The 18,736-nt window shown below is 30.0% G+C and overlaps 2 protein-coding genes across 2 annotated transcripts; one reads left to right on the top strand and one right to left on the bottom strand.

Moving 5' to 3' along the window:
• Nucleotides 1-1,163: 1,163 nt before the first annotated feature.
• On the bottom strand, nucleotides 1,164-4,937 carry LOC129313073 (annexin D3-like). The gene is made up of 6 exons (XM_054955921.1): nucleotides 4,767-4,937; nucleotides 4,122-4,267; nucleotides 3,468-3,695; nucleotides 2,382-2,594; nucleotides 2,210-2,299; nucleotides 1,164-1,660 (listed from the first exon to the last, which is right to left on the bottom strand). Exons 1-6 carry the CDS (start codon nucleotides 4,837-4,839, stop codon nucleotides 1,463-1,465), a joined length of 948 nt encoding a protein of 315 aa, XP_054811896.1. The 5' UTR covers nucleotides 4,840-4,937; the 3' UTR covers nucleotides 1,164-1,462.
• A 4,429-nt stretch (nucleotides 4,938-9,366) lies between these two features.
• Nucleotides 9,367-14,328, top strand: LOC129313074 (annexin D4-like). The gene is made up of 6 exons (XM_054955922.1): nucleotides 9,367-9,442; nucleotides 10,045-10,217; nucleotides 11,119-11,337; nucleotides 12,224-12,448; nucleotides 13,165-13,233; nucleotides 13,994-14,328. The coding sequence occupies exons 1-6, from the start codon at nucleotides 9,394-9,396 to the stop codon at nucleotides 14,198-14,200; spliced, it is 942 nt and encodes a 313-aa protein (XP_054811897.1). The 5' UTR covers nucleotides 9,367-9,393; the 3' UTR covers nucleotides 14,201-14,328.
• The last annotated feature ends 4,408 nt before the right edge of the window (nucleotides 14,329-18,736 follow it).

Genomic DNA, 18,736 nt, shown 5'->3' with positions numbered 1-18,736 from the left:
ATCAAATAGATATGAGATCGTGAGTGCAAATTTGCCATAAATTATTTGCTGCTATTCCAATGAAAACCAAAGGCTTTCTTTTCGGTGATGGCGAAGAACTTAGTGGAAAAATGCTGACTTCTTAGAAGGAAAGAGTAGAATATAAAATATACGGTAAATATTTTTAAAATAAACGAATAATTTAATCTTTAAACGGTCACTCTTGATTTATCAAAGACAAATTTTTTTGCTTGCCTAGTACTTTCTTTTTTAATCAAAATAGAACTTCCATGAGGATGGGGTTGGATTCCATTCGTGTTGTATGAGGTTTTATCTTTTGTCTTTTGGCCAACACATCCGAGATTAATTTTGGCTACTTCTTCCCGTGTATTTTCCTATACTAGACTTTAACGATTTTTCCCTTCAATTTCTCTAATGCATTTTTTCAATGGAAGATTAATTACGATATAAAAAAAGTAAAATAATTCTATATCTTTCTCCATGGGTTTCATGTTATGGTAGTTGATTATATCTACTTATTTAAGTGGATTGACCTCCTCAAATGACTTTATTTTAAATTACGGATAAATTTTAATACATCAAAGAGTTACAATTACCTTTATGAAGGACTTATTTGATTGAAAAATAATTTAGATTTAAATTGAAAAAATTATCTTTATTACATTAGGAGTGATTTTTCATGTGTTAAACCATCAATTATATAAGATGAGGGAGCATTTGGATTAATAGATTTAGATTTGAATTTCATATTTGACACCTTGTATTTGAAATTTATATATTTAAAATTCTTTGTTTAGGTATTTTAAAAAAAATTAAATAAAGAAGACATATGAACTGAGATTCAAAGCAAAAATTAAAAATTAAAAATAACAAATTTATTTTTATTTTTTAATTGATAAGAAATGAGGAAATATATGAAAGTTGTAGAAGTATCAATAGTGAAAATGCAAAAAGAACAATAGGCTTGAAGTAATTAAAATTATGGAAGGAATTTGAAATTGCAAAAAATTTATAATTTGAAAAGCAAATTCAAATTCATAAATTTTTGTATTTTAAAATGAGAGACTTAATTCAAATTTAAATCCAAATCCTCATAAATCCAAACACACCATAATATAGTTTCGGAGATTGAATCTAATTTAAAATTTTAAAATACAGACCAATTCAAAAAACCAAACATTATATTCACAGTAATGGTTTAATTGTCAAGTTGGCAACATTTTTCACCATACCACCTTGATATTCATATACCATGTCCTCTAACTTCTCACATAAAGATCATGCCACTAAATATTTACAAACAGTTAACAATTCAGAATCACAAACCATTGGTTCTAGTCCCAGTCTTTACTTGTGCAACATATATTTTAATTAAAGTCTTAACGACTATCAAGCGGTCTCAAATAAATCACAAATAAAATACAACCATAGACAAGTTTTAATAAGGCCATGAAGCATCAGATCATTTCCCAAGCAAAGTCATCAAGAACCTTCTGTAGTCTCCTGAGGTATCTCCTGAGGTATCATCTTCAAGACTGGATTTGTACATGGCGGCATACTCCACTTCAACTTTCGAAAGGTCGATTTCAGCTCGAGTTACAAAAGCTCTAGTAAGAGAATCTTCATCAGTTCCCAGCCCCCATATTGAGTCTTTTACAACCTGTTGATAATTAAAGTCAAGGAAATCGAATTAGAGATTTGGGATCCTTGCTCTAGTCAGAAATAATCTTTCAATATGTGCACATATGTTCTTCCTTGATCTGTTTTCCCTCCTTTCTATTTTGGAGTTTCTGCAAAAAGGATTTCTTTATTGATGAAATGAAATGTCTTCAGCTCTATAGACTTTGATAAGTTATTTTAAATTTAACTGTTAAGTACTTCCTCTTAACCACAACACAAGGCATTGGCAACTACTCCACAATTCTAAAAAAAAGTTTGGTGAAACCTTAATTTTTTTTTTAAAAATTATATATCTTTTTAATTGTAACCTCATTAAATAACCTATATAAGTGTTATAATGATGATTCCAATGCATATTTTTTTTTAAAAGAAGTATTAAATGAAATAACGTACGGTTAGAAAAACAATTATAAAAACTACTCAATGCTCTATATTTTTGGACTAAGCAAAACTTCTAGAAGATTTCCTATATTGTAGTTTGAATGGAGTACATAACATATCATCAAGTCATTGGGAAGAAGAAAATTACCTTAGCAAAATGTTTCTCGGGGCAATCTATGCAACACACTATCACATTTAAAAGAGACTTGAAATCTCCTTTTCCACAGTTTTTGATATCCTATCAATGAAATCATCATCCAAATTAAGTTCCACTAAAGTAAAAGGTAAAATTTATCAGAAATAAAGCGTTCTTCCAAAACCTGTTCCAATGTATTCCCATATAGTTGCTTGTAGTATGCAAAAGTCGCCCTGAGCTGGAAAACATTTCTGGTGCTAAGTATCCAAACAATGTCATCGTGGTCTAATTGCTTCTTGTTGATGGCTTCATTAAGTCTTGCTGCCTCCAACATCGCAGCCTCGGGATCCACAACTTCTTTATCATACCTGTAGGAGCTCACTAGGCCCACCAAAAGCTACACAAATGACCATATTATGATCCCATGAAAAATCATGGAATTGGTTAAATATAAAATGAGAGTGAAACATGAATGCAGCAAAAGATTCTGCTATTAAAACTTGGCTTAAATAAGTCCTTGTATCCTATTTTACCAAGGAGTTCATTAGAACAACTTAAGTCTTATAAAAGCAACATCTATTCAGGATTATCCAAAAGTTCCCTCAAGATTTATTCTTCATCATGGTCATCAATCATCATCATTTCATTTCATCAGACACATTTGAGGATTAAAGAAATATTTTGAAGCCCACTTTTAGTCTAAAACAGTCTGAAACTTTTAGACCAAACTTCAGAGAATTGAATTATGTGAACACCCATCAACAATAATGTTCTGTGATACGCTTTTGTTTCAGTGGATATAGTTTGCTCATGAACAGCCAATTTAGTATCAAGTCACTCAATTTACTATCCAACATTTTCACTCTTTTCAGAATCAACTGCTCATATGAGGGTGGGGGGAACTAGAAAACTTAAGCTTTAAACCTTAGAACTGAGGGTTTTGGTGTGTGCAAGGATCCTTGAAAATTACTGATTGTAAAAATTCTGTGATGCTTGAAAAAAGAGAAACACAAAAGGTGAATGCTCGGATGAAGCTCATTTCTTATTCTTTAGCTTCTTCCAACTCAATCTTTTTCTCCTTTTTTCTTCAAACTCTGCAAGAATTTCACAATTAAGAAATGCAAACCTTTGAAGCTTTTCGGGTGAATTCACAAATCGAACACTACTTTTGGCCAATTAACAGTAAACAGAAACTAGGTCCCAATTCTTAACCCAACACATTTTCCAAATGTTGTTATGTTTCTAACAAACTACATGTTTTATATTTTACCTTACTGAGGGGCTTGTGAACATTGGATACAATATACTCTTCCAGCGAGCAATCAAAGAGAGAACAGTAAGCCTGCCTCACAGCCATAAGATGGTTAGGAGATGATGCGCATGCTATTTCAACCAGAACTTGTAGTTCTTTAATCCCTATTCTCCAACCCTTCAATGCAGCATTTGCCAATTTTGCGTCCCTTTCTGGAGGATCAGTAGTCCAAAGAATCACTGCATTCTGTTACAGATCACAAGCCTTAAGTCGATGAGTGCAATAAGACATCACATGTTTACTTAAGAAAAAAAGTCTGGTTTGGTAATAATATAGGATATCTTCATTTTATAGAACTTCTTCCAATACAAAAGGAACTATTCCGCCAAAATGCTATACAGTACACAAATGTTAGGACTTGGGACAAATAGCTAACACACCATAAAATGACAAATCACAAGTATTAAACAAAAGTGAAACTCATAGAGTAGTATAAAAATTATAGCAAGGTTTGGATTTTCTGACACAACCATGAAGCCTAGTCTGATAAACAGAACAAAGTATTGTTCGAAGCAGACAACCAAGGAAATAATATACGATACTGAAACAACGTTTCATGAATTGTATAAAATAGATACAAAAGTCAAGGGAAGGGAAGAAAGAACAACATACTCTAAAGTCTCCGGATAGTTCAGAATGTAGACGATCAATGAGGGATTCATTGTAAAGCTGCTGATAGGTTTCTCTAATTTTCTTCCTTTGGTTTGCATTTCTGTGTCCCAGTACAGATATCACTGCCTCCTCATCCGTTCCAAATCCTACGTACATTTTCCCAGAAGCATCATCATCGACTATGATATATTTGAAACCAGAACTAATCCACATAGGATCATTTTTAAGTGTATATTATTACATCCAATTAGTACAACTCAGCACCACAAAATTGAGTGTTAATAGAGATTGAAACCAAACAGAAAATACCAAAGAAACTTCAGACATAAGATGTCCCAAGAACAAAATTGGACCATTTATTCAGCTCTCGCATTCCATTTGAAAGAATGAACTTTTATACAAAAGAATCTTAGCGAAATACATGCATTCAAATCACAAAATGCTATTTGATGAGGTCTCACTAACAGAGCTTATATATCCTGTGGATTGAGAAAAATTCCATCATTAACACGAACCAAGGCGCATAAATTCAGAGATAGCTTAAGTCATCAGAAAAACGAAAATAAATGAACGAACTAAATCCCAGATATAATATTGTGTTTAAGTTAATCATTCTTTAGTGGTAACAGTACGTAAGAAATAGACCTTCAAAGGCCTTTCTGAGTCGCTCGCTGTCCTGGATTGGAGCAGTAACCTCAGGCACTCTCAGAGAAGCCATTTTGCTTCTCAGACCGACGTTGGCTACTTTCTCCCCAGAAATCTTTCTTCTTTCATGCAAGCAATCGCATTTTTTTCTGGACCTTTTTGCCCATGACTTAAATAAAGAGCTTTTCTTGAGAAAAAATTGCAATCATATACCCAAAGTCGACATAAATTACGTTGGAAGTTTTTAAAGGCAATAATAATTTTTTAGGGATCCTTTAGTTTCTAGTCCCTCAAATTTAAGAGAGTTATCAGTTTAATCCCTGAAATTTTTTTGGGCTCAAATTTAATTTTTATCGTTTTAGTCTTTAGTGTTTGTTTTAGTCATTAAGTTAGTTTTTTGAGGACTACATAGATAACTTCACAAAATATTGAGAATTAAAATGATATAAATTAAATTTAAAAGATCATATTACTTCAAACACAAGGGGCTGAAAGTTACATAATCCATTAATTTTACTACAAAATGTTGTTATTAAATTTTATTGATTCATTGTATCGTTTATCAAATAGAATTTCCCTAAAATCCTTTTGCAAGTTTTTGGAAGTTAATTGCAATTTTTTGACACTGATAATTACAATTTATCAGTTCTTTCAACACAACTAAATGCAATGCTATCCATAGTTTGTAAAATTATGTTTTACTATATATTAGATATTGATATTCATGATTTTCAATATACAGATTAATTTGTTCGATCTAATTGCTTTCATCTTTAATTAATAAAACAATTTGTTGTATTCGTGAAATTTATTTTTATATAATTTAAAACTTATAAAAAGTGATGTTATTTTTAAGCCTTAAATGGTATGAATAGTTTAAAACATAGGGCTATAATCCAATTTAATTTGGAATTAGAATTGGCACCATATTTTAAGCGTATTTGTGTTTACACCCAAGGATTATAATTATTATTATTTTCTTGTTTTGGGAGTTAAAAACTAACAAACATTTATTTGAACTATGAACACAATGATTGGGCATGAAATTAATTCCTACATGACGCACATGGGAAGCAAGGTATTATTATTTATTATTATATTATATATGCAAGTAACACATGGGATTATTATATTGTTATATGATATACATTGTTGGTAAGAAAATATATATATATATATATATATAAAATATTATATGCATTAAAGTAAATGATTTTCTTACGTGAAAAGTAAAGTATTATTATGTCATTGTCATATCCATTCAGAGCAATGATTTATTAATGTACAATCTGCATGCAAGGCAACACATGGATTATTATATTATTATAAGCAATGGATTATATATTCATGATTTAATTCTAACCAATTATTTATTAATTTGTTATATGAGTGTTCAAAGTCTAACAAAACAAACCACATCGAACCCAACTAAATAAACCAATTGAGGAAAATGGGTCAAAATTTATTATTAGAAGAGTTTGAATATTCACTTTGCATATGTAAGTTATATTGTGACTTTTGTTTTCTTTACAATCATTATTTTAGATCATATTTCAACATATTTTCTTCTCTTTCAGATTCTAAACTTAACCAAGACATTATATTAGTGTTACTTCAAGAATGATCTTCTCTTTTGTATGATTCAAAATATAAGAATTTTCACTATTTGATTAAGAAAGAGTTAAATTTCATTATAGTCATCAACACAATTTGTAATGAAATCTAACTAATGCAACTTACATATGCATATATTTTGGTGTTTATTAATGATAAAATTTGATATTTTTATTTTATATATAAGAATGTTCATTATCATTCATGAATGATAATGAACATTCTTATAAATGATAATGAACATTCTTATATATAAAATAAAAATATCAAATTCATGAATGATAATATTGTAGATGTGAATTGAAGTTGGAATAGAAAGAAAAAAACAGACAAAATATGCTTAATCATAATAGATAATTTTATATATTTTAAAAAATTATTAAAACTTGATCCACAAATGAATCAAACCTTTTAAAAACTAAACCAAACAATCTTAATAAAAAATGATCAAATATTATTTTATACAAATTGATAGGTTTAGTTTAGTTTAGGGAAGAATTATGTTGAAGTCTCAAAAAAGAAAATCAATTACTATAAAGTTCATTAATAACTGAATTAAAGCCATTGTAAAAAATCTAAACTAAGAGATAATAACTTTAATTCAGTTGTTAATGAACTTTATAATAATTGATTCTCTTCTGTGGGACATAGACGTAATTGTTCCTTAGCTTAGATTTTGGCTAAAAACGAATCAAACTTTTTAAACAATATTAATATATCATATGAAAAAAGGGCATTACTATATGCTATACAATATTTTTTGGGCCGCCAAAATATTATATTCATTCAAAGCAAAGGATTATTATAATAAGAGATTATCATCATATCGTATGGATACAAATTTTTTATATATAGAGTACGGACACAAATTAAAGCAAAGAATATTATCATACCTTACGCGTGCATGGCAAGGAAAGGTGCCTTTATACTGAGGGGCATTAGTTATGAAAGTTTTTGACTGTTGATTAACTATATTTGATATTTTCTTATTGCAATAATTGATGTGTCATGTATTAAAAATGCATAAGAAAATAAAATATAACATGATTTTCACGTGATTATATTTTTATTTATTCAAAGTAATAGATTTTTTCTTTCCTCTTCATTATCTATAAACTCTTATATGAGTTAGTGTTTCGCATTGTTCATTTAGCAAGGATCTCGTGTTCATGTTTTTTAAAGATAGTTCACATTTGATTTCAACAACTCAAATCTTATTTTTGTTTTATTAAAATCATGATTATATTTTTTAAGATCTTGTGTTTATTTTTTTTAAAGATAGTTCACATTTGATTTCAACAACTCAGATCTTATTTTTATTTTATTAAAATCATGATTATTTTTTAAGTTATTAGTTTGTATAATTTTCATTTTATTTCCTGAAAATTAAATATATCTAAATTTTTAATGAATAAAAATATATAATGAATAAAAAATATTTTGAATTATTTAAAATTTTTTATTTTATTTCAAAATTATTTCAAATAAAAAATAAAAAATTTTAAGTAAAACAAAAAAATATACCAATGGTTAAAATATGAAAAGGATTTATGTCAGAGATTAGCAAGATATTCATATATGAGAAAATGGAAATGATAAATATTGTTCATGACACATAAATAATGTGACTAAAATCTTTATATATGAAGCCAAAATTACAAATAAATAATGCAGCCCTCTCTATAAATTTACACACACATATATTTATATATTTATTGATTTTATATATGTTTAATAATTTTTTAATGATAAATTAATGAAATAACATACAGATAGTTTTCACAACACATGTAATACAATTTTACCTAAGTGTGATCAGTGTTTTAATTACTCTCCAAAATGCATATAACTTGTTAATCCAAATCAGTTCTGAGGTGTGGGAGGGGCATATAAGTAATTTTTTGACCCTTATTCCGTTTCAATTTAATTATAAAAAATAATTTTTTTAAACGAAAATTATTGAACATGAGTTTGAATTGAATCGTATTAGGCTCATGATATCTCTGTTACAAAGAATGAAGATAAACAGGATACAATTAGAACGCTTCGATATGATTTTGAATAAATAAATTCTAAATTCTCTTGTAACAATTTTTCTTATTTTATGTGAATGTCTAAAACATCTTATAAAGAGTACTAGGCCGATTAAAAGTATTAAAAATCAAATTAGTTATTGAATTAATTAAGATATTTGTTTAAGAGTTGATGATCAGAATCGTAATCAAACCATGATTAAATTTGTCATAAACAAACACTTTATTAGTTCAATCGGGGGTGGGTTGACTTCGATTATTATGCTATGCAAAGTATTTGTTAAGGTCTATAATTACTAGAGAAAAGCATAACTACTGGTCCTTCTAGTTTCATTGTGTTTTGTTATTGCTTTATGTATTTTTTTTTTTAATATTCTATGTCCTTATGGTTTTTTCTATCAACAACGTTAATCCTTATATTTTTTAATACTTAGAAGAATAATGATGTGACACTAAAAATATTAAAATTAGGGCATTTGATGCACAAGATAAAAATGCTTAACTCACAATGACTGGAAATTAAATCACTTTCCGACATTTACAAATTCTGTCACCAAAATAGTTTTCATCTGAAAAGCAATTGTCCCTCTTTTATTTTATGCTAATTCAAATTGTCAACTCATTGTATTTTAAACATGTTAGCATCTTCATTAATATTTCTAGTTACACATAAGATAATTTAACAAGGTTCTTAATTAATACTACATCATCATCCTTGTGTACATATTTAAAAGTAGAAAGACTAACATTATAAACAGTAACATCTAGATGTATCAGGAACATTGGGGGAAAAAAATGCAAAGATCAATAATAAAACTTAATAAAATTATAAATGTTTTCCCTAATTTCTAAGTGGATGACACAAGTTAGGTGCATGGCAAAAGTGAAATGACAAAAATGGGCTCCAGATATTCTATAAATAGAAGAGATCCATGGTTTTGTCATTTGAGAGGGAACTGGGAAGTCAATCAGGAGCATCAATGGCACGCATCAACCATGAAGTCGAAGCACTTTCAAGTGCTCTCTCAGGTTCCTCCCTTTCATTCTTTTTTTGTTTTTTTCCTTTTGAAAAATTATATTTCTGCTTTTTTTTCCTTATTCTTAAAAAATTATATTCTTTTTGGAAAATTCGTTCATTTTTGAAAATAAAAATTTTCACTAATTCTATTCTTTCGGCTGGGTGTTCCCTCGTTTGTGGGAAAGGAATAAACATGGAGCAGCTCAAATATTTTTTTTTTGTTTTTTAGGTTTTCATTTTTTTTTTCTGTTTGAGAAAAATTGTATTTATCGCCTTCAAAATCCTCAGGTTCTCATTTTGATCCACCGCAGCTTTAATTTCTCTTAATTTCTTCCCTCAGCTTTTACAGTCCCACTTAAAAGTTAATGCCAATTAGGTGATTTATTCAGGTGATTAAGTAATATAATTGCATGGAACCTTTTCAATTAGCGTGATGAGATCCAAAAAAAAAAAAATAGTAGAAGGGAAATGATAATATTTATTTAGTAATATGGAGGGCTAAGTTGAAAATGTACTTAGCAATATGTTGCTAAAATAATAATAATGTATTTTTTCTCTCCCTATTATTTATATCGCAACAGTTTTGTTTAATTTTGTTGGTTAATTAATGAAGGGCATGGAATTGATGAGAAATCGGTCATATCAATATTGGGAAAATGGGAACCAAAGGAAAGTGAAGCTTTTAGAGAGGCAATGCCCCATTTCTTCATAAAGGATGAACGTAATTTTCACAGGTTGGATGATCATTGTGTTCGTCTTCTCAAGCATGAATTTATGCGTTTCAAGGTACCTTTTTTTTTTTCCCCTTTTAATTTCTTCTTGGCATAATTTTTTTGAAAAAAAAATTAGAAATATTAGTTCAAACAGTTATAAATAAAAATTCTAACTGTAAAGCAAGGATTATATTCAAAATTTAAATGTTTTATTTGTATTTAGAACTGTTGAATTTATAATCATCTGAATCAATATTTATAATTAATTTTTTTAAAAATTTTATTAGGAACTTAACTGTCATAAATTTATTGTTTTATGATTTCATGGTCATTTTCCTTAAATTATACGTATATATGATATTTGATATTGATAATTTTAAGGGAAAAAATATATTTTTGAAATGAAAAAATCTGAATAATTATAAAAAACTTTGTGGTATATGTGATTATTCTGTAATTTAATTTCGTTCAAATGATTGAAAATGTCTCCCTTCCGTTAAAAAATATAAAATATTTTTAATTAAATTTTATCTCTCAATAAAATAGTTACTTATTTTTAAACTAATTATATTTTTTTATATTTACCCCACCCCTCAAAAACTAACTATATCTTAATAATGTAAGACTAAATATGCCTTATCTTTTTTAATATCTCACTCCTCAAAAAATATTTTACATTTTTGAATGGAGGGAGTATTTGATTTTTCTTTAAAAAATATTTACTAATTAAATATCATACGAATGAAAGTAAAAAAAGATATAGAAAAAATTATAATTAGGGCTCAGATAAGGAAAATAATTTATTCATCTTATTCACAAGTCAAACTCTAATATTTACATATCAAACCTTGGTATTCACAAGTGGATGAAATTTATAGGTAATTAATTTTTTATATGGAGTGCATGTAATTTTTCTAAAAACAGAAGATTAGAAATATAATAAATTACTAATGTGTGGCGTGAATGTGGGGAAGAATGCGGTGGTGCTACGCGCGATGCATGCGTGGGAAAGGGACGCGCGGTTAGCGAAGGAGGCATTGCTGAAGGGGCAACGGGCGTACGGAGTGCTGATTGAGATTGCATGCACCAGATCCGCTGATCAACTCCTGGGAGCTAGAAGAGCTTATCATTCCCTCTTCGATCATTCCTTAGAAGAAGAAATTGCTACTCACGTCCATACCCATGAACGCAAGGTCAGTTAGTAAATAATACGTGTTTGGTTTTGCGTTCAAACGTTGAAAATCATGATTTTGAATGCAAACTATGTTTTGTTCAGGGTAGTTACTAAATAATACAATTTTAAGAATCATAGTTAGGACTTAAAAACTTTAAAAAATAAAAATTAAACAACATAATTTTTGAGATAATATAACTTTTAGTTTCTAATTTTTTAATTATTGATTTAATTATTAAATTGTAATTCAATACAATTTGTCAGTGATGGTAATTTATTAAGTTAAAAAAATTTGTAAAGACCCCATCGTTTTGAGTAAAAAATTTAAAATTTAGAATTGATAAAATAATTGAAAAGGAAGCGAAGCTACCATCAATAAGAATTAAAAGTTATATTTTCTCAATTTTTTTTAACCAAAACGATGTTTAAGTCCAATAATTAAGAAAGAAGCAACATGTAGCAACTTTTGGCCGACCTCAGTTTCAACTGACTTCAATTTTGCCTAAAATTGTGTTTGCAAATTAATTCTACCTAAGCCACAATTTTGGCAAACGCAAAACTAAACAGGAAAATATTTCCCTGTTTATATTAATATTGGACGGTTCTGGTTTATAGTTATAGGACATTGTCCTTGTCAATTCTTTAAAATCAATTTCATTTTTTTTTTGAAACACAAAGAAGTATCTTCTTGGTGCTTTGTTTTTATTTGTTAGTCTCTTTCAAAGATATACATAGAGATGGTAAAATAAATGAGTTCAGTCATATATTCTAGAGTAGTTTTAGTGTCCATGTGCTACTATAAATTTTTTTTTTTGATATAACTATAAAATATTTATTTTACTACTATTATTACTTTGTTAAAATTATTGTTTTCTTTTTTCTTTTCTTTTTCTTTTTTGCAACAGCTGTTAGTTGCACTAGCGAGTGCCTATAGGTATGAAGGCTCAAAAGTGAGAGATGAGATTGCAAAATCAGAAGCCCAAGACCTTCATGTCAAAAAGAATAATGGGCCACATAAGCCCATTATTGAAGATGATGAAGTCATAAGGATTTTATCTACAAGAAGCAAGACTCATATTCTAGCCATCTACAAACATTATCATGAGATGTTTGGCAATTACCTTGATGAGGTATTATATTATACATGCTCTACTTAGAAGTATGAATTTCATGTTTTGTATAGCATCTGAGTTTTTCTGAATTTTTCATAAAAAAATGACAGTTAAGTCCAAAAAAAAGACAGTTAAATTCTTGATATATAACTTTTTTAAAAATAAATTACAAATATTGATTTAAATAGTTGTAGATTTAAGAATTCTACTTACAAATAAGACATTTTAATTCTAAACATGACTCTTAATTTGCAGTTAAATTCCCGTTTGCAATTGATTGAAGCAATATTTATAATTTGTTTTTCAAAAAAATTTTCAGATCTAACTATAACAAATTTCCTATTCTAGAACTTTATTATCATTTATCCTATTTTTATATTATACTTCTTCCAGTCCTTTCTATAAGGATGCTTTTAGAATATTTGTTTGGTACTTAACATAAATTGTTTTACAAATTGTCTAGATCTTTAACGTTTTTATTTAATTCAAAATGCCATATGTCAGGAATAATTGAAAAAATAAGTAACATTGGCAATTATGAATTACCTTCATTAAATGTGGGTAATTTGAAAAAAAAACCAAATTCAAAACTTCTTTTATTGGGTTAAACAATTCCAACTATATCAACCTTTATAAAACGATTAACCATGTAGATATTGCACCATAAATTCTTGATTTTGAGCTTTATTTTGAAGATTTTAATTACTGATTAATACCTCATTGCCATTGAGAAGGAGCTTGAGGATCCGAGGTTGAAAGAGACTGTGCAGTGTCTTTGTGCTCCTCAAACTTACTTCTGCAAGGTAAGATACATCTTCCGATTAATTAATTAGATTTGGTCTCTCTCTCTCTCTCTCTCTCTCTCTCTCTCTCTACGAGTTTAAAGAGATACAAATTCAAGATTGAAGTTTGAATCATGTTTAAATAACCCCTAGTGTTTAAAATTTGACAAACAAAACCTATTAAATCTTGAGCTATATGCAAATATAATCTGTCCCTGTGTAAAACGCTAAATATTACACTTTGTTAGTGAATTAAGTCGAATATATCAACTTAATGACATACAAACTCAAAATTCTTGGATGGTTCATGATTGTGTTTTACATGTTAGATCATCAAATTTGAGGAAATTTTATGTAATTGAACATGAATTTATTAGCTGATTAATAATAATAGCGGCTTAAGGTTTGTTTCATTTGATTTTATTTATAAGTTATTTTCAACATATTTCACTTAAATAAGGAAAAATCTTCAAGATTCACTAACTCTTTATAAAAATTTAATAATTTTCTAGCTTTATCTTTATTAAATATATTTTATCTTACCAACATTTAATGAAATGAAAGTAGAAATTTTGTGAAAAAATAACATGTCTTATAAATATGATAAGATATTTTTTTTTCTCTTTCTATCTTATAAATAGTATCAAATTCTGCAAGGAGGGAAAGTAATTTAATTTTCACATAATCCAGAAATTAAGAGAATCGTTTATATAATTTAATTAAAAAAATTCTATCTCTATGATTTTTTTATTGATTTTTTTTGTTTTTGTTTTTGCCTCAGGCTTTGGATGCAGCAATGAGAGCAGAAGATAAGAACACAAAGAAGGCATTGACACGTGTTATAGTTACAAGAGCTGATATAGACATGAGCAAGGTCACACAAGAGTACCATAAGCATCATGGAGTTTCTTTATCCCAGAAAATTGCAGAGGTGACAAAGGGAAACTACAAGGATTTCTTACTAGCGTTGATTGCAAGAGGAGAGTAATTAAAAATTTTATAATTTTTTTTTTAAAAACAAACTTGGTGGTCTTTGTTTGACTCATGAAAAATAAGCTTTGGTTTGTATTCCTTGATCTTGCATGCCATGAATAGTACCATTTGTATTGGACTTGATGCATGTCTTTATTTTTATCATCATTATCATCTTTGACTTTCATCTATACGCTCTTGAGATGGTTTTAGTCAATACAATTCAATTGATTGGAGAACCAGTGTTATATTGTCTCATTTTCAATTTTACTTGACAAAAGCTTAACTAAATATATAAAAAATATCATTGAATGTAACTAATAAATAAAATTGAAGAGAGTATACGTGGCAGGGTGGCATACGTTATAGACTATACCTCAAATAGTTCTTGTTTAATTTTTTAATTTTTTAAGTGTACTCTAGAAAGATCGTCTTCTTTGGACACTACGTTTTTTTTTGGACAAAATATATAATGCACTTAGATAAGAATGTCATATGAGCTCTTTAAAAGCCAGTTCTAACACCTCATTTTGGGAGCACTACTATAGAAAGATGTATAATTGACGCCCTATAATTGACGTTTATTTAAAAAAAATGATAAATAAAAAAGGCAGAGAATACTTGACGGTTTCTATGAAACAAGCGTCAAATATTTAAGTAAATACTTGACGGTTATTTAAAGATAACCGTCAAGTATATATATTTAACGTTTTTTATAAATAACCGTCATATAAAGCAAAAATTTACACGTCGGTCTTCAATAAACAAACGTCAAATTAATAGTAGAAAAAAAATTAAATTTTTTCACATACTTGACGCTTGTTTTGAAATAACCGTCAAGTTTGTCTGCCATATACTTGACGGTTGTTTTAAAACAAGCGTCAAATATGTAATACTTGACGGTTATTATGAAATAACCGTCAAGTATTGTCATTTAAATTCCCTCCTAGATTTTTTTTCGCTCTCCATTTCTGCAAATCCTTCGTCTTCAAAAACAAACCCAGAGCCACCGAAACCCATTTTTCGTCACTCTAACTGCCAAAAAACACGTTTTCGGTCTTGATTCTTGAGGGATTTTTGATTCTCGGCCTCCATAAGTCTCGTGGGCACTCGTTCGTTAGGATTCTCGGTCTCTATCACTCTGCATCAGACTCTCGTCTCTGTTTTTCTGCACAGTCGGTGTTCCCTCTTCTTGTTGAGGTAGGTTCTTGCTTTCCAATCATTAATCTTTATTTTGAATGTATGGGTTGTTGATTTTGATTTTCATACATAATAAATAATTTTTGTGTTATTTATTTTGATCTGCATTGTTGTTCTTCTCAGTGAGTGTTTGAAGTTTTGAGTTTTTAGGTACTTAATTATTGAATTAAGGGATCATCCAATTTTTTTGTTGATATGAGGAGATTCATTAAGGATATAAAAATAGTATACCACCTAATTACCTTGTTTTTAATATTTTTGATATTTTAAATTGATATTTATATAGTATTTGATGTGGTTTAATATGATTTTAATTAAAATTGAGTTTCTTATTAATGTTGTTATTATTGTTGTTGGATCATATATAGTCTCATTATGGATAACTTGATTTTTTTAAAGGCATAAAGACCTGGTAATACTCATTTTAAGTCGTTATATATACTATCAATTTTTTTAAAATTATTCTTGAATATAACTTTATGTGTTTGTTGTTGTGGATGTTGTTGTTGTCATTTAGATTAATAGAAAGAGGGGATAAGGCCCGAGAAACTCTCTTTTTTAAGTTGTTATGCTGTCGAAATTATTTCAATGGCTAGCATTAAAATATAATTATTAGTTTTAAACAAGATTAAAGAGGGAATGTGCAAACATGTGGTTAGTGACTTATTGACTAATTGATCTTTGTATCTAATTCTCCCACTATCTAGGAGTAGTCAAAGTCACTAATCATATTTCCCTCTTAATCTTTCTAGGAATTATGGATAAAGAATGGATGTCTGTCAATCGTCTATCCAAGGAATATTGGGATGGGGTGGCAAATTTTGTTAAGCTTGCAGTTAAGCATGCGGAGGATCCTACTAGGATTGTTTGCCCATGTTTAAAGTGTGGTCTTGTGAAGCGGGTTAGTCCAGATACTTGTGAAGAACACCTCGTGATTAATAGGATGGATCAAAGTTACAAGTGTTGGACAATGCATGGAGAGACAAGAGATGATATTGGTTGCAGCCAGAAGCATAGTGAAAGCTGTGCATCATCTCTTGATGATTTTGACACATGCACACTTGAGGAAGATTGTCTTGAACAGATGGCCAAAGCAGTTGAAGAGGACCTCGAGGATTATCCAGAAATGTTTAAGAAGTTGAAAAGTGATGCGGAGACACCATTGTATGCTGGTTGTAGTGCATCAAAGTTGTCAGCAGTGTTAAAATTGTACAACATGAAGGCAAAACATGGATGGAGTGATGCAAGCTTTACTGAGTTGCTTGGGTATTTGAAAGTAGAATTACTTTCTAAGGAAAATGAGCTTCCTTGTCAAACATATGATGCAAAACAAGTATTGCGATCAATTGGCATGAGTTATGAAAAGATACACTCATGCCCTAATGATTGCCTTTTATTTCGGAATGAATATGCATCGTTAACCGAGTGTCCGAAGTGTAATGCCTCACGCTACAAGCAGAACGAAGTGAAGGCACTATGGTATTTTCCAATCGTGCCTAGATTTAGACGCATGTATAGCAGTGCAGAAATTGCGAAAAACTTAACATGGCATGCGGATGAAAGGATAAAAGATGGCATGCTTTGTCATCCTGCTGATTCTCCACAATGGAGAAAGATTGATTATGAGTACCCTGAATTTGGGGAAGAGAGTAGGAATCTATGCCTTGCATTGTCTACCGACGGGATGAATCCTCATGGGATTCAAAGTAGTAGCCACAGCACTTGGCCAGTCATTTTAGTGATTTATAACCTTCCTCCATGGCTTTGCATGAAGCGCAAGTATATGATGTTGTCCATGCTAATTGCAGGACCCAAGCAACCTGGGAATGACATAGACATATATTTGGCTCCTCTAATTGATGACTTGAAGATCATGTGGGAGTCAGGTATAGAGGTATATGATGGGTATAAGAAGAAAGATTTAATTTAAGAGCTATGCTCTTCGGTACAATCAATGACTTTCCTGCTTATGGCAATCTGTCAGGGTATAGCATTAAAGGGCAACTTGGATGCCCTATTTATGAAGAGGGAACACATTTATAAGGCTTCAACATGGGATGAAGAATGTTTACCTCGGCCACCGTAGGTTTTTACACCAAGAACATCATTATCGGCGGTTGAGAAAAGCGTTCAATGGAAATCCAGAAGAAGGTAAGACACTTTTGCCGTTAACTGGTGATGAGTTGTTTGAGAAGATTAAGGATTTGGATATTGAATTTGGCAAACCATTTGCAAGGCACCTTGGGACAACCGGATGGAAGAAGAGATCTATTTTCTTTGAACTCCCTTATTGGACCACCTTGGATGTTCGGCATTTTCTTGATGTCATGCATATTGAAAAAAATGTCTGTGAGAGTCTTATTGGGACTTTACTCCAAGTGTCAGGAAAAACAAAAGATGGCATAAAAGCAAGGTTGGACATGGTCTCTTTAGGAATAAGAGAAGAATTAGCACCCCAAGATAAGGGGAACCGTACCTTTCTCCCTCCGGCAGCTTATACGCTATCTAAGAAAGAGAAACCTGCATTTTGTGAGTTCCTTAATGTAGTTAAAGTTCTGAGGGTTACTCTTCAAATATAAAAAATATTGTATCAATGAAAGATTTGAAGTTGAAGGGCTTAAAGTCTCACAATTGCCATGTTTTAATGGAGGATTTCATTCCAGTTGCTATACGTGCAATTTTACCCCTTAAAGTACGAGGGACGATCACTAAGTTATGTTTGTTTTTTAAGTCCATTTGCAGTAAAGTGATTAACCCACATAAGTTGCCAAGGTTGCAAGCTCGAATTGTATTAACACTGTGTGAGCTTGAGATGTATTTTCCACCGGCATTCTTTGATATTATGATCCACCTAACTGTTCACTTGGTTAGGGAGGTTCAAATGTGCGGGCCTGCTTATTTAAGATGGATGTATCCTATTGAGCGCTATATGAAGATTTTGAAAGGCTATGTGAAAAATTGAAGTCGACCAGAGGGTTGTATTGTTGAACGGTATATTTGTGAAGAGGCTGTTGACTTTTGTACTGAGTACCTGAGTCATATTAGCTATGTTGGGCTTCCAAAGTCTCGACATATGGGTAGAATAAGTGGAGAAGGGATCATGGGAAATAAAGTCATTACTATGTCAAGTGTACAGTGGGAGCAAGCCCACTTATATGTGTTGCACAACACTGAAGAGGTTGAAGAGTATGTAGACAAGCATATGGCTGAACTTAGGAGGGACAATCTCAATAAATCAGAAATTTGGTATGTTAGGGAACACAACAAAACTTTTACAAGATGGTTTAAGGAGCACATTCTTCAAAAGTTAAATGTTGATTCCAATTCAGTTTCTAACAAATTGAGATGGTTA

Source organism: Prosopis cineraria, unplaced genomic scaffold, assembly GCF_029017545.1.
Source record: "Prosopis cineraria cultivar Desert tree isolate PC_DT_omini unplaced genomic scaffold, ASM2901754v1 PC6, whole genome shotgun sequence".
Taxonomy (NCBI): domain Eukaryota; kingdom Viridiplantae; phylum Streptophyta; class Magnoliopsida; order Fabales; family Fabaceae; genus Prosopis; species Prosopis cineraria.
This window is presented reverse-complemented; position numbering and strand designations above follow the sequence as displayed.